The sequence below is a fragment of the Papaver somniferum genome, chromosome 1 (assembly GCF_003573695.1).
Source record: "Papaver somniferum cultivar HN1 chromosome 1, ASM357369v1, whole genome shotgun sequence".
Taxonomy (NCBI): Eukaryota; Viridiplantae; Streptophyta; class Magnoliopsida; order Ranunculales; family Papaveraceae; genus Papaver; species Papaver somniferum.
In genome coordinates, this window is record NC_039358.1 from 52,913,330 (window position 1) to 52,928,943 (window position 15,614).

Below are 15,614 nucleotides of genomic sequence, written 5' to 3' on the forward strand. Positions count from 1 at the left end.
CGAATCTCATATCACAAGTTCTACATCAAAAACCTAGGGTTTACCCCTTTAGGGGGAAACCACCATTATTCATCTTCTTTGTAATATGAGTAACTAAATCCTTTGTTGATTAAGGATGAATTCAATGTTCTTAGTGTGAAGATTTATTAATAATACAAATATGTTGAGAGTTTTTATCATCATCGTTTGTCTTTACCATATCTAGGGTTTATGAGTGATTCTTATATTGATTTGGGATGCATACTAGATTGATCTATTGCTATTAGAAGTTATGAGATAAGTAATCGTCGATTAACTCTCTATACAAGTAGAAATCGCAATACGTTACATAGGGATTATGTGGAGAAATCGTGCGTGAAGACAACACCAGCAAGGAAACCTTGATCTAAGAGTTTAACTACTGGGATTAACCTAATTCACAAAGCTTAAAGCGTTCTATTGGATTACACCTTGAGTGATCTACTACTTGGTGGTTCGTTGGATAGAATCTGGTAGTCGAGAACTTCCGTATCCAGTGATTGAAGGAGTTTTGGAGATAATACTGATCTAGCTGTTATTCCACGGTTGGTGATGAATGGTTCTTACGAACGATAGATAAGTATTTTAATCCTGTTAATGCTTGGTAACGGAAAAGGATTCCTTGATCATCCCTTTCTTCTTATTGTCTTTATATTTATCTTACAACCAAACCCCCCTTTGTTATTTACTTTATTTTGTAATTTCAAATAACCTATCAATTACACAGCTCTCTGTGGAACGATCTCTTACTACCGCTATATTACCAGTTAATTAGTGAGAAATATATTTATTAATTTTTTGTGCCTACAACAGCCCATACAGTGTGATGCGCATACAACTCATAACCGTCAGTCTGAGAAAAAATCCCGCCACCATAGCGTTATACCTGTTTTGGCCCGAAACAATGTATATCAAACATAATGTTATACTCGTCTTGGACTGAGCAGCTATCATAGCGTTATAATTCTCCTGTCCATGCACTTAACTCATATTGATATTAACATCCAAGTAAACTCATGCCAATCATGCCTTAGTCTGCTGCTTGACTCACCTCTATACGTTAAGTGCATCACTTGCATTCTTTTTGCTGAGGAATAGATAAAAATGTTGCGTTTGACAATGTCACTGTTGCATATGCATTGTCTAAGCCTTGGCCAATGATTGGGCCAATTCCTAAGTCATTCCATGACTTGCATTGTATCATTAATCCCTTCCTTGAGCTGGGCTAATTATGGATTACTGATACGCAATACTATCACATAGTATTTCATGTGTCAAGTAGCCTTTATTGTCTCGAACATCATGTCGCTTCATTTTCGGACTACACATCTCCATTGACCAGGCCACTGACTTTAGTAATGCATCATCATTGCGCTTCACTGACTAGGCCTGTAATAAACGTACCCCACCCAATCCATTCAACTCACTTGTTGAGTGCAACACCAGTTCAGGATATCTTAAACTACTTGGCCTTGTACGCATCTGATCCATTCTCAGAAATTAGCAAACTGGTTTGGCCTTTATCCTTGCCGAAAATTTTCTGCCTAGTACCATATGCCATCACTTAGCTTAAGAAAAAGAGCATGTTCTTCTAAGCTGTGAGTTAATATTAACTCAGCTTACTTGATGGACTTGCATCTTCATTCTTTCCGCGTTACTCCATGTTATCGCTACCAAATATCGTCGCGCTTCCACATAACTCCCAACAACAAACTTTCTTATGCACCATTTTTAAAAAAAAAAATTCAGCGTCTCTTATTGTATACTTTCGCTTAGTATATTTGTAGTGCTTCCCCAATGAACTTAGATTTATATTAACCAAAAAGAGACAAGGTTCTTGCTTAAATACCACCTTCATTCATTACACTAACTTTACATAATAGGCTTAGAGACTCATTCACATTTACACCATAGGCCAATATACAACCTTACTAAAAGCAAATAAACAACCAACGAAAATATACCAACAAAAAGTGAATTATCTTTTCAATACCATAAGATCATCTACTCACAACTTAAAGTTCAAACAAAAAAATGCAAACTAAGAAATGTTGAAGCCTCCATACTTCCATCACCTTGCATGTTCAGGCACAAAATAGCATTGCAATACCCCTGCTTCATACATGAGTCAATCATGGCGAACATGGGATAATAAGATCCATAAGGTGACCAACCTCCTGATGGATTTCAGTCAAACTCTCTTCAAACGAGTGGATAGGAGCAAACTCACTTGCCTTTTCTTTATCGCGCTTTATATCATACAGACTGACGTTTCTCACACCCTTTACAAAACATGACGCTCTTGGATCTTGTATGAATATCCCTTCTAGGTGAGACATCATTGTTGCTTCTGCTATCTAGAAATAGTTTTTACCAAGTATCATCTCAAATTCATTAAGATGCATTACCATTATACTGATACGGCCCCACTATTCTCCAACTTCAACATTCGTCATAGGCATCCCCTTGATAGGTTTAGCTATATAATTCATTGTTTTCATGCAGTAATCAGCTTGATATAGACTTTTAAACCCAAGTACTCTTTCATGGACTAGATCATCACAGTGTGTGAAGCACCTATATCATACATGCCTCAGAGACGATGGTTGTGAATGCCAACTTTCACGTAAACCAGGACAGCGCCATTCATCCCTTTCTATGTTGATGCCTTCTGTGCTACAGTTACATAGTTATGTCGGATTAACATCCTCTACCTCATCACCTTCATCTTTCTCGCCACTACCTTCAGTGACTATTACAGATAATTTTTGTCTATTAGGAAAATCACGTGCAAGGTGAGGGCCCTTGCATACGAAACATCCACCGGGTTTTTTCTTTGCGTGCAAACTATCATCCCTTTGATAGTTCTTCTCCTTAGCCTCAAAACTTTTCATGTTACCATTGTCTTTATACTTCTGGTTTTTCTTCTACTTGCCCTTCTTATTAGCATCAGTTAAGGTATTAATTGATCTAACATCAGCAAGGTTGTCCACTATTGCAATGAGTGAACGTAGGTCTTTGGCACCCTGCCTTCTTACTTTAGCCTGCCCCCACGCTCGCAAACCAGGCGTAAAGTTAAACAACTTAACCTCCTTGGACATGTTGCGAATATCTAGCATCAAAGACGAAAGATATTTAATGTACTCCCATGGTGTACCGGTATACCGCAACTTATGTCAGTTTTCTCTAGCTAACCAAGACGCAATTAATGCTTGGCAGGAATTGACCCTTCAATTCCTCTTTCATGACAGTCTATGTCATAATGTCTGGATGACTAACAGTAAAGTCGTCATCAGTTCCAGTCTTCCACCGAAACTTCACATCACCCTTCAGCTACATGCTAACAATAGTGACTTTTTGCTCTTCCGGGGTTATGGTGGCCTTGAAGTACTGATTCATGTCCCACATGAAATTCTCCAATGCCTTTGTATCTCTTGTGCCAGAAAACGCCTTAAGTAGTGGACTTTAATCTTGGAGAAATCCCCCCCCCCCCCCCCCCCCACTACTACCTCCATCAGTAGTCTATACTTTAATCTTGGACTTTAATCTTCTTACCCACTATTATTCTCCTTAGAATCCCTAACTCCCAGTTAGTTATTCATAGATTCTATGAACATGGTCTTAATATTAATTTTGTCTTCCAAATCTAATGCATGAATGCGATCCATCACCTTTGCATCATAGTTGAAATCGTTAGGATAGCGCACCCTTTTGCCAAACCTATTTTCCAAGTATGATATAGTATTTGCTAAGGTATCCATCTGAATTTTCTTGTTATCCATTGTGCTATTTCAACGACTAAAACTCGAGCACAACACAACAACCTGTGCTATGATACCTAAATTTTCATACCCGCAAATGCACCTTGCAAAATTTAGCGCAGATATGACCCAACAACACAATGGTTCAGTGATATCTAATCACCCACTTGTACTTCAGCCTTATAAGTTTGCACCTATGCAAACAACAACATTCCAATGAGTTATGCAACGGAAGATTTACTTAGATTTTCTCTTTACCTTCGAATGTAGCCCATACTACAAATAGGGGTTCTTGCCATGATTATACTTCACATAAATTGGGGAGCACTTACGAATCAACAAAACACATAGACAATTCCTAAGCCAACAAATTCCTTTTCATTAGATTAAGGAATGGTTAAATATTGTCCAACCAATGGACATACAAGCTTACTCTCTAACGAAGCTTAAAAATCACTCTCTACTGCAATGTGGTGCCTCTACACTTGAAGACTTGTACTTGCATAAGTTCTCTGGATTATTTATATCTCCAAGAAAATAGCCAATCTGTGTGTAACCGATTTCACATCCTACAGGTGGATGTCCATAGGCAGTTATCCTAACCGCAACAATACTTTATAACTGCTTGTTTTTGTGTTGTCTCGCAGATTGAATCCACACTTGTCCTCGGTGGTTAGGGAACGCCAAACATGGTTAAAACCACTTTATATTCCGTTCTTGTCCAACGCCTTTCTCCGGCATGCGTGTGATGCGCATACAACTTATAACCGTCTGCCTGAGACAAAATCCCGTCGCCACAACACTATACATGTTTAGGCCTAAGCCAATGTATAATTATCATAGCACTATACTCGTCTTGGCCTGAGCCAATGCACATCTATCATATCGTTATAATTCTCTTGGACATGCACTTAAATCATATTGATGTCGGCATCCAACTAAACTCATGCCAATCATGCCCTTATCTGCTGCTTGGCTCAGCTCCATATGTTAAGTGCATCAGTTGCATTCTTTTTTCCAACCAATAGAAAATAATGTCGTCTTTGGCAACGCCACTATTGCATATGCATTGTCCAAGCCTTGTTGGTAAATGCTTGGACAAATTCCTAAGTTATTCCATGACTTGCATTGTATCCCTAATCCCTTCTTTAATCCGGGCTAATATGGAACACGGTCATGTAGTATTGCATGTTTCAGGTAGCCTTTCATGTCTCGGCCATCATGTTGCTTCATCTTCGGGCTATGCAACTCCATTGGCCAGGCCACTGAATTCAGTAATGCGCCATCATTGTGCTTCAGTGACTAGGCCCGTAATACAAGACTACCAGCGAGCCTCATGAGGAACCTGCCAAGGGAGAATACTGGCCTACCAGCGAGCCTCATGAGGGGCCATCCAAGGGAGCCGAAGCGGATAGAGGGATTGATTATGTCGCAAGGCGGTTAAATGCAGTGAAATCACTACAATTGATATGCAGAAACATCTCTTGAAGGAGAATTAAAATGAGAATTAGAAGAATGAGAATGAGATGAGAAGAAGTTAGGGTTGAGGAGGGAGCATAGACGAAAGGGAATAACAATTCATTAACTGGTTGAAAAACAAACAATAGCCACAAGATGAGTATATGGACGATACTCTCCAGGCTAGCGTGTGACTCACACGTGAAAATTTAAGGCAACACTCAATTTACTAAGGGCGTCAGCTAAAGAAGGTCAACCCAAATTGTCATGAACAAGGGACATGACAAATACCCTCTACTCCAAAAGATCCTTGTCCTCAAGGATCAGCTTTTGGAACTGTGTTTTCATCAATTGGGTGTCTTCCCAAGTTGCTTCAGTATCAGTCAAGACTTTCCATTTTACCAACACTTGAGATATCACTTGCTAATTCTTAACAACATTTCTGGTAGTTATGACCTTGTCAAGTGTCATTTGAAGCTGTCCCTTGCCATCAGTTGCAGGTAGAACAGCCTGAGCTACTATTCCAGCACCTAGTTTTGGCTTCAGTTGTGATACATGGAAGGTTAGGTGAATTTTGGAGCCTACTGGTAGCTTAAGATGATAAGCCACACCACCCACCTTAGAAGTAACTTGGTAAGGGCCAAAAAATTTGGCAGCTAGTTTCATATTTCTTCACACCTGCACTGTTGACTTCCTATAAGGTTGTAGTCTCAGGTATGCCCAATCACCTACATTGAAGGACCTCTCAGTTCTCTTCTTATCTGCTTGCTGCTTGATTCTGTGTTGAGCAGATTACAAAGCCTCGTTAAGAACTTGAGCCATTTCTTGTCTCTGATGTAGATAATCCTCAACTACAGCATGAATACCTGCTTGAGAAGATAGGATACCAAACTGAGGAGGAGCATAGACATAAATAGCTTCAAATGGGTTAACTTAAAGCTTGTGTGATATGTGGTGTTAAACCACCAATCATCTAAGGGTATCCATGTGAACCATTTAGTAGGTCTAGAACTAGTCATACATCTCAGATAAGACTCTAAACAAGCATTGATTCTTTTTGTTTGTCCATCTGTCTGGGGATAGTAAGCAGTACTAAGATGCAGTGAAGTCCCTACCTTAGCAAATAACACTTTCCAAAAATTGCCGATGAAGATACTGTATCTGTCAGACACTACGGACTTGGGCACGCCATGTAATTTGAAGATAATATCAATGAATTTGTTGCCACTGAGGAAGATGTGTATGGGTGTCTGAGTGCAATGAAATGGCTGTATTTGGTAAATCTGTCTACCACTACTAATATGACTTCCCTTCCTTCTGATTTTGGAAGTCCTGTAATGAAATCCATACAGATGTGCTCCCAATCCTGATTTGGAATGGGTGGGGGTTGAAGCATACCAACTGGTGAAGTGTTGAAATTTTTATGTTGTTGGGAGACATCACATTCCATGACATATGTAAGGATATGTTGTTTCATCCCTGCCCAATAAAAATAGAGTTTAGCTTTCTGATAAGTTGTTTTCCCCCCTGAGTGTCCTCCAACTGGAGAAGAGTGTAGGGCCTCTAGTACTTTCTTTCTCAAGTCACCAGTTTGGCCAATATATATCCTCTTCTTGTACCTCAAAATTCCTTGCTGATAAATAAAATATCTTGTTTCTTGGCTCTTGGTGGTTAGCTCAGGTATCCACTTTCCAGCTATGGCATCATCAATGTGACTGTCTTGGATTCCTTGTAACCATGATGGCTGTACTTGAGTCAATGCATGACAAGAACTGTCCCCTCCAAACTTAACTCTAGATAATGCATCAACCACTAAGTTATCAGCACCCTTCCTGTATTTAAGTTCATAAGTGTAATCCAAAAGCTTAGAGAGCCACTTCTGTTGTAACACTGAATGGATCCTCTGGTCCATAAAGTACTTAATACTTTGGTGGTATGTGTATATGGTGAACTTGTTACCAAGTAAATAAGTTCTCCATTTTGAGACAGCTAGTACAATGGCCATCATTTCCTTTTCATAAGTAGACATAGCCAAGAATCCACTTCCCATACCTTTGCTAAAGAAGACTATTGGTCTCTTCTCCTGCATCAATGCACCTCCAACTCCAACATCACAAGCATTTGTTGCCACTTCCAATGGTTCATAGAAATATAGCAATGCCAATACAAGGGTGGTAGTGACTACTTCTTTTAGTTGTTAAAAGGCTGACTCTGCTGACTCACTCCACTGAAATTTGTTTTTCTTAGAGTAACTTAGTTAAAGGATTACAAATGAGGCCATAATCCTTAACAAACTTCCTGTAGTACCCTGTAATACCTAAAAACCCTCTGAGATCCCTAAGAGTATTAGGAACTGGCCATTTAACCATGCAGGCAATCTTCTCAGGATCAGCTGCTACTCCATCACCAAATATGATATGCCCCACATAATCAATCTGTGATTGTCCAAAAGAGCATTTTCTGATCTTGCCAAATAGGGAATGCTGCTTGAGTAACTCCAAGGTGATGGTTAAGTGTTTAATGTGAGTTTCCACGTTAGGACTGTAGATGAGTATATCATCAAAGAACACTAAGATGAATTTCCTTAGATAAGGCTGGAATATATATTTCATTAAAGTTTGAAAACTTGCTGGAGCATTTGTAAGCCCATATGGTATTACCAAAAATTCATAGTGCCCCTGGTGTGTCTTGAATGCTGTTTTCTGTATGTCAGCTGGAGAAACTCTTATATGATGATACCCATCCCTTAAATCTATCTTATAAAACACCTTTGCACCCTTCAATTCATCAAGAATCTCATCAATGACATGTATTGGATATTTGTTCTTGATTGTGAGTTCATTAAGCCTCCTATAATCTACACAAAACCTCCAACTTCCATCCTTCTTCTTGACCAACAATATTGGAGATGAGAAGGGACTATGACTTGGCCTGATAACACCAGAAGCTAACATTTCTTGAACTAGTTTTTCCACTACATATTTTTGAATGAAAGGAATTCTATAAGGCCTTTGGTTTGGTGGGGATGAAAGTGGTTGTAATGGTATATGGTGGTCATGACTTCTGGTGGGTGGTAGGTGAGTTGGCTCCTGGAAAATGGATTTAAAAGAATCTAAAAGTGGTTGGAGGGAAGGGGGGGATAAGGATTGTTTTTCTTCACCAGAGATAGAGAATAAATGTCCCATTAATCCATGCTTGTGTTTCCTCCTGTATTTTGCATACTCCTTTCCTGTCATGAGTGAAAGGATGGATGACTCAGTAATTCCTTGCAGCATTACATCCTTCCCCTTTGAGCTGAAGGTGATGGTTAACTTCTTGAAGTCAAACTTCACTAGACTGATTCCTTTCATCCAACCAACACCTAGTACCATGTCACAACCTCCTAAAGGTAGTATTCTCATGTCCAACTGGAAATTATTGTTTTGCATTGCCCACTGAAAATTTGGGCATTTGGAAGAGCTTACTAACTTGTTTCCATCTGCCAAAGCTACTTGGAAATTAGCAGTTGGTTCAACATGACGGCCACTTAATCTTGTAATCTCAGGGTCTAGGAAGTTGTGTGTGCGTCCACTGTCTACCAGAATAGTAATAGCGTGTTTATTTAGAGTCATGCCATGAACCTTAATGGTGCTTGGTGATGTATTACCTGCCAGGGCATGAACTGATATCTCCACATCCTTATCTGCCACTTCTTGTATTAAGAGAGAATTAGAGGGTGAATTGGCTCCTCTTCATCACCCACTAACATAAACAATTGTTGTCTCTGACATTTGTGACCAACCTTGAATTCTTCATCACAATTATAGCATAATCCCTTATCCTTTCTGGTCTTCATTTCAGCATAAGTGAGTCTTCTTATTGGAGGAAACTTTGGACTAGTAGGAATTGTGCCTCTAGGTGAAGGTGATGTAGATTTTGGGCTATGCACTGTATTCATGTGGCTCTGGGGAATGTACAATGGTGGTGGTCTGTTAATCTTAGCCTTCTTGTTGGAACTGTCAAGAAGCATCTCATGCATTCTTGCCAAGTAGATTGCCTTTTCCAAAGTAGCTGGGGAAAACATTTGTACCACAATTCTTAATTCTTCCTTCAGCCCACTGATAAAGCTTGATGTGAAGTAATCCTCGGTGAGGTGCTTATTCTTAGCTAACATTAGTGCCTTGAATTCCTCAAATATTTCTTGGTACTCTGAAACAGTACCTACTTGACTCAATTTATTAAACTCCCCTACTATGTCATCATGACCCAACTCTTGAAAATGAGAACAAATATCCTTCATAAACGTTTCCCACCTAACAACCTCCTTCCCAACTTGATAATCATGAAGCCATACATCTGTCTTACCTTCTAAATACATGGAAGCTACATGTACCTTTTGTTCCTCATTCATTTGATGCAACTGAAAATACTTGGTACACTTCCTTACCCAAGACCTAGAATTAACCCCATCAAATCTAGGAACATCAACCTTAAGTTTGTGTGTATGAGCAAAATTAGAATTCTCACCAGGTAGAAACTGACCAACAATTCTCTCATGTGTATTATGAACCAATGGATTGTTGAGTATTGGTCCACCAGATCTAGTTGATTGGTCCTTGAATTCTTCCAATAACTTTCTGGATTAGTTTTGAACATATCCATCATAGTTGTAAGCAGCAGCGGAGACGGCGAATCTTGCTTGGCTTTAATTTCTAACACCTCCTTTGCTAGATTCTCATTAGACTGAATAATTGATGTTAGTTGTTTAGTAAGAGCTTCAAACTCAGCTTTGCTCACCATGGTTAAGGGTCACTCAGAATCGAGTGCTCTAATACCACTTGTAGTGATATCACTACAATTGATATGCAGAAACAACTCTTGAAGGAGAATGAAGATGAGAATTAGAAGAATGAGAATGAGATGAGAAGAAGTTATGGTTGAGGAGGGAGCAGAGACGAAAGGGAATAACAATTCATTAACTGGTTGAAAAACAAACAATAGCCACAAGACGAGTATATGGACGATACTCGCCAGGCTAGCGTGTGACTCACACATGACAGTTGAAGACAACACTCAATTTACTAAGGGCGCCAGCTAAAGAAGGTCAACCCAAATTGTCATGAACAAGGGACATGACAGTAAACTAACTCCACCATCCATGTCAATGTCAATTCTACAGTATTGCGCATCGGTGACTCGGACCTGGAACCTCCTGGAACACATCAAATCAAAGACATTATTAACACTATCCCCTAAATAATGATCCGTAAACTATATATATGTAGTGCGAAACTACTAAATAATTCTCCCAGATCGGGATGACCAGACGAACTAGCTACGCGTTTTAAATTATTAAACGTGGTTGTGGTTGTTTGGTTCCTAGACCGCTCCACCTATCATGAATTGATTTTCATTTTCGTTGTAATCTAAATTTCTAATCGGATTATGCCATCTTACATCAATCAGCTAAAGATTGTTTGGATATAGCATCAGGCATAATAAACTTTACTTCCTAATATATATATATATATATATATATATATATATATATATTGTCATCTAGATTTTGTAAGTCGCTGGTCCTTTTGGCCTAATATATGAAGTTTACAATTTGCATACTCTCGGAGTCTCAATTTTAATCTAGTTCAGCTATTGCCAAATAAGTTAAAAACATCATGGTAATACCAATGTAAATGACAGCTCAATGTGACGAGTGTAGTGCCTAAAAAGGTTCACTCTAATTGCATCAGAATCTGCAACCCAATCATCAGTACAATGAGAAACTAGATTTGTATGCGGTCGACCAAACAGCTTGCAGCAATAACGTGTACTTCATGCACCAGTTCTGAGAAGTATGTCATGCAAACTGGTGGTGTTGCACACAAAAATCTTATGAAGTAACAGAAGACATGAATAACCTTTCAGCAATTTAGGTTGAGTGCAGAAACAATTCACCAGTTCTGATGACAAACAAATACTATAAGCATCATCCAAGTCATTTGATCCATTGAAAATGAAAACAAAAAAAATAATGATACAATTGCTACATTAAGATCAAGCAAAATGCTTAACAATTCAAATACAGACACTGCTTGCAAATAAATAAACTACATTAAAAAAACTTACAAACAGAACTTCAGATATGAAATACAACAAATGAAACATACAAATGAAACATTCTTTCATTAATCGCAGCTCTCTTGCGTAGTTTCAACAACAACCCATCATGGTGCACAAGTAAAACGAGCATCATATTCAAACCCGCGGTATAATCCATCACCATTACCAGGAATTCCATCAACCCACCGCCATTCACCTTTGCCTGCCTTGATGGAGTAATTCCACATTGCTAATCTACCAATCCGTTTCCCCGAAAAACAAACCCTATCTCCTCCACCAAACACCTTAAACTTACTCGACTCCTGAAAACTTTTAAACATGTCCGTTGGCATTCTGCCAACTTCATCCCATTCCAATGTCTCCAAATCCAGTCTCAATATTAATATAGTCGAACAAGAAGCATTCAATGAAAAAGATGATTTCAATCCACCCACCATCAAAATTCTATTACCATTTCCACGAATCAACCTAGGTCTTTTCAATATATCAAAAATATCACCCCATTCATGTTTTTCTAATCTTTTCCAACCTTGTGATTTCTCAAGCTCAGTTAATGTACATGAAAACAATTTCCACTGACTTCTCCATGGAGATCCAACATCACATAAAGCAAACAAAGAATCAAAAACTAAAATTGGACTCCTAGGTTTCGACACTAAATTCGATGAAAACTTCTGCCAAGAATCACCAACACCATTAAAGTAAAGACAAGCAAGTTCAGTAAGCACCAATACTCTATCAACAGGCCCAACTAAAACCGTGCCGTGCCTCGACCAAGCCGATCCAAGTGCCGGCAAAACCTGAAATCTCCTCGTCAACGGGTTACATAGCACCAGTGATTTCCCCGAATCGGGAGAGTCAACCCACAGATAAACGATTCCTCCTGATGAAGCAACTGGATTTGGAGATCTGAATGGAATGAAATCGAAAGCGAATTTCATCCATTGATTCAGATCAGAATCGTATACGTGCAGATACGAATGAGGTGATGATACAGTAACTCGATGGTGGTGGTGGTGGTGGTGATGAGATGGACGAAGTGATATGAGATTCAGAGGCGGCTTTAATGAGAGGAGATTTATAAATGATGATGAAGTTAAGATTTGATTGAAGAATTTTGATAAAGAACGACAGATTAAGATCTCACGGATTGATAGAGATGAGAAGATTTGATGAAGACTATCTTGAGGTAAGTGATGAATCAAACAGGTGGTTTCCATTCCCGATAAAACGGGTTGAGTAACGGGATATGAGCCTGTTTTATCGGGCGGAGAAAGGATCTGCTGTTTGATTCCGGATATGGTGGGAGGGGGAGAGGAAAATTGGTGAGGAGGATTTTGGTTGATGATGATGAGAGGATTTTTATTTAAGTTGGTGTGTGAAAGGAGAAGACGAAGAAAAAGGAAAGTTTTCTTCTTCTTTATTGTTTTTGTTACGGAAGTACCCTTTGTAGAATGAATAATGCCTAATGATTTTGTTCCGAGCAAGAAGAAAGATAGAAAATTAGTCCCACATCGGCTATCTAAGACTTAGGCTTTAACTACACGAGTTTGGAATTATAACGTAGGAATTACTGTTTAGTCCATTTTTTCATAACCCAGTTAATGACTAGTCCATCCGTGAAAAAGATTTACTCCCTAGTTTAGATTAGATTATTTACTCTGTAGTCCAAAAAATTTACTTTCAGTTTTTCAATTTTCTTTTTTATTTTTACCAGCCAGGCCGTTCTACCTGTCAACTTATCACTAATCGGTTTTTATTTTTCATAATAAAAGCACCGCTCCACCTATCACTAATCGATTTTTATTTTTACGGGCCGCTATACCTATCAGCTTATCACTGATCGGTTTTTATTTTTCATAATAAAAGCAACGCTCTGAAGATAATTTCTGTTGGTTTTTATCTTTCATAATAAAAGCAACCCTCTGAAGATAGTTTCGGTTTTTCAATTTTCCAGACCGTCCCACTTCTCGCTATTCGATTTTCTATAATTTCATAATAAAGACAACCGTTTTAAAGGCGACTTTTTATTTTTATCAGGCCGCTCTACCTATCACTAATCGGTTTTTACTTTTGCCAGGTCGCACCATCTACCACAAATCGATTTTTACTTTTTTTTTTATAATAAAAGCAACACTCTAAAGATAATTTCAGTTTTTTAATTTTCCAGACCGTTCTACCTCCCGCTATTCGGTTTTTATAGTTTGATAATAAAGACAACCGATCTAAAGGCGACTTTATTTTTTCCAATCGTCTCCACTAATTACTAATCAGTTTTTTATTTTTTCGACACCGTTTCACTTATAGTTAGTCGATTTTTTCTTTTTTAAAACAAAAAGAACCGCTCTAAAGAAAACTTCAGTTTTCAATTTTCCAAACCATTTCATCTATCACTAGTCGGTTTTTATTATTCTTTAACAAAGAAAACTGCTTTAAAGACTGTTCCGTTTTTTATATCAAAATTTTGACATTCATTTAAGTTGAGGATGATTTTAAGACCACACTATCTAGTTATACTCGAAAGATGCGTTGCTAATACTTTAGACTACAACTTTGTCTTTACTTTTTTTTTAAGACGATTTCTTTTAGAGACTGCTCCATCTATTACTACTCTGTTTTTTGTTTTTGTTTTTCCAGGCTGCTCTACCTATCACAAATCGGTTTTTTGTTTTTTCCAGACCGCTCCAACTATCACAAATTGTTTTTTCATTTTTTTATAATAAAATAACCGCTCTAAAGACCACTTCAGTTTTTCAATTTTCCAGACTGTTTAATTTATCACTAATTGGCTTTTTATAGTTTTGTAACAAAAACAACCGCTCTAAAAGCGGGTTTGTTTTTTTCCAGACTGCCCCACCTATGACTAATCGGTTTTTTCCAGACCGCTCCACCAATTATTAATCAGACTTTTATTTTTTCTTATAATAAAAACAACTGCTCAGTTTTTCGATTTTCCATACCGTTCCACCTATCACTGATCGTTCTTTTTATATTTTAACTAGGTATCACCGGGGCTTTACGTCTCCGGCTCAACCTTTGATTAGTGTCATGTATCATGTAGATTTTGGTATTCATATATTTTCATCAAAATAATTTAAAATATCATTTAGGATTAAGAGTGTCAATAGATGTCCGAAAATTCCAAAATGTCAAATATTATTCGAAAATAATTTTCGGACTCGGATATCCGAAAATATAACTAATCTGATACGATGTCGAATATAATCATATCCGCGTTCAAAATATTTTTATCCGTAATTTTAAAAATAAATATATATTTTTTAAACCTGAAAAAAGATATTTTTTATTTTATTTTAGTTAAAAAATCATTTACAAATATCTTCATCCTAATTAGTTTTAAAATAATACTAATTTGTTCCAAAAATATAAAAAATTTATTATTTTCCTTTTTTGTGATTTCGGAGCAGATAATTATACGATATCCGATAAAATTTCAGGTACGAATTCGAAGTAAAAAATACAGTATTCGTTTGAATTTCGAATCGAATTCAGATAGTTTATGAAATTTTGGGATTCACATACGGTAGCGCCCTATTCGCACTGTATTCATCCGTCTACCCCCTTAATTAGGATGCTTACCATTAATATAATCTGGTAGATATCGCCATTAATGATTACATAATTTTTGTTACTTGTGTGTTTTTTATTAACCATGACCATGGATTAGATGTGAAAATCAAATGTGGAAGTTAATGGCCGTCAAAGTATAACATGACATGTGAGGATGATACTTGGCGTTTTGTCTAACAAATTAGAAAGATTAAACACGATTTGAATATGTATAAAATCTTTTTACCAAAGTTTAATTGTTTACATGAAAGGAACAAATGAACAATTCCAGCATTTATTTTAGTATCCTTTTGAAAAATAAAGGTTCTAAAAATTAAAACAGTAAGTCTAGATTTTTAAGAAAGCAACACAGGAAATCTATTTCCAAGATAAAAAAAACAGTCTAGTTCAAACTATCAAAACAATAATAAGGTAAATAATCAGGTGCATAATGCAAATGCTATTACAGATGGTCAAGCAGTTAATGTCTTTTCACACAGCCAAAAACCTAGACCTGTTGTATTCAAACCATAAGATAATGTGAACAATATAAAATTTAGTTATAACATTCTTTATCAAAAATATCAATGACGAAAATAACAAAAGAAATTAAACCAATTAATAATAATTACTATCGAAAGTGAATAAACATGTTTTTGATCCGTCCATGAATCTTAATTTCTCTCTTTGGGCATTTCACTATTCTCG

General features: G+C 37.4%; 2 protein-coding genes across 2 annotated transcripts; both read right to left on the reverse strand.

Annotated features, from left to right (window-relative positions):
• Nucleotides 1-6,029: 6,029 nt before the first annotated feature.
• LOC113310676 lies at nt 6,030-10,016 on the reverse strand. The gene is made up of 5 exons (XM_026559446.1): nt 9,904-10,016; nt 9,006-9,853; nt 7,507-8,919; nt 6,529-7,367; nt 6,030-6,128 (listed from the first exon to the last, which is right to left on the reverse strand). Exons 1-5 carry the CDS (start codon nt 10,014-10,016, stop codon nt 6,030-6,032), a joined length of 3,312 nt encoding a protein of 1,103 aa, XP_026415231.1.
• Nucleotides 10,017-11,194: 1,178 nt separating this feature from the next.
• LOC113286876 (SKP1-interacting partner 15-like) lies at nt 11,195-12,809 on the reverse strand. The gene has a single exon (XM_026535511.1). The coding sequence runs from the start codon at nt 12,554-12,556 to the stop codon at nt 11,441-11,443; it is 1,116 nt and encodes a 371-aa protein (XP_026391296.1). The 5' UTR covers nt 12,557-12,809; the 3' UTR covers nt 11,195-11,440.
• Between the last annotated feature and the right edge of the window lie 2,805 nt (nt 12,810-15,614).

Bases quoted from the DNA above. Each gene is read 5' to 3' on its own strand.
- LOC113286876 (XM_026535511.1), bottom strand. From the start codon at position 12,556: ATGGAAACCACCTGTTTGATTCATCACTTACCTCAAGATAGTCTTCAT.
- LOC113310676 (XM_026559446.1), bottom strand. From the start codon at position 10,016: ATGGTGAGCAAAGCTGAGTTTGAAGCTCTTACTAAACAACTAACATCA. The intron at 9,854-9,903 runs GTCTCCGCTGCT...AAACTAATCCAG, and splicing joins AAAGCCAAGCAAGATTCGCC to AAAGTTATTGGAAGAATTCA. The intron at 7,368-7,506 runs GTAATCCTTTAA...AACCATTGGAAG, and splicing joins TAAGGATTATGGCCTCATTT to TGGCAACAAATGCTTGTGAT.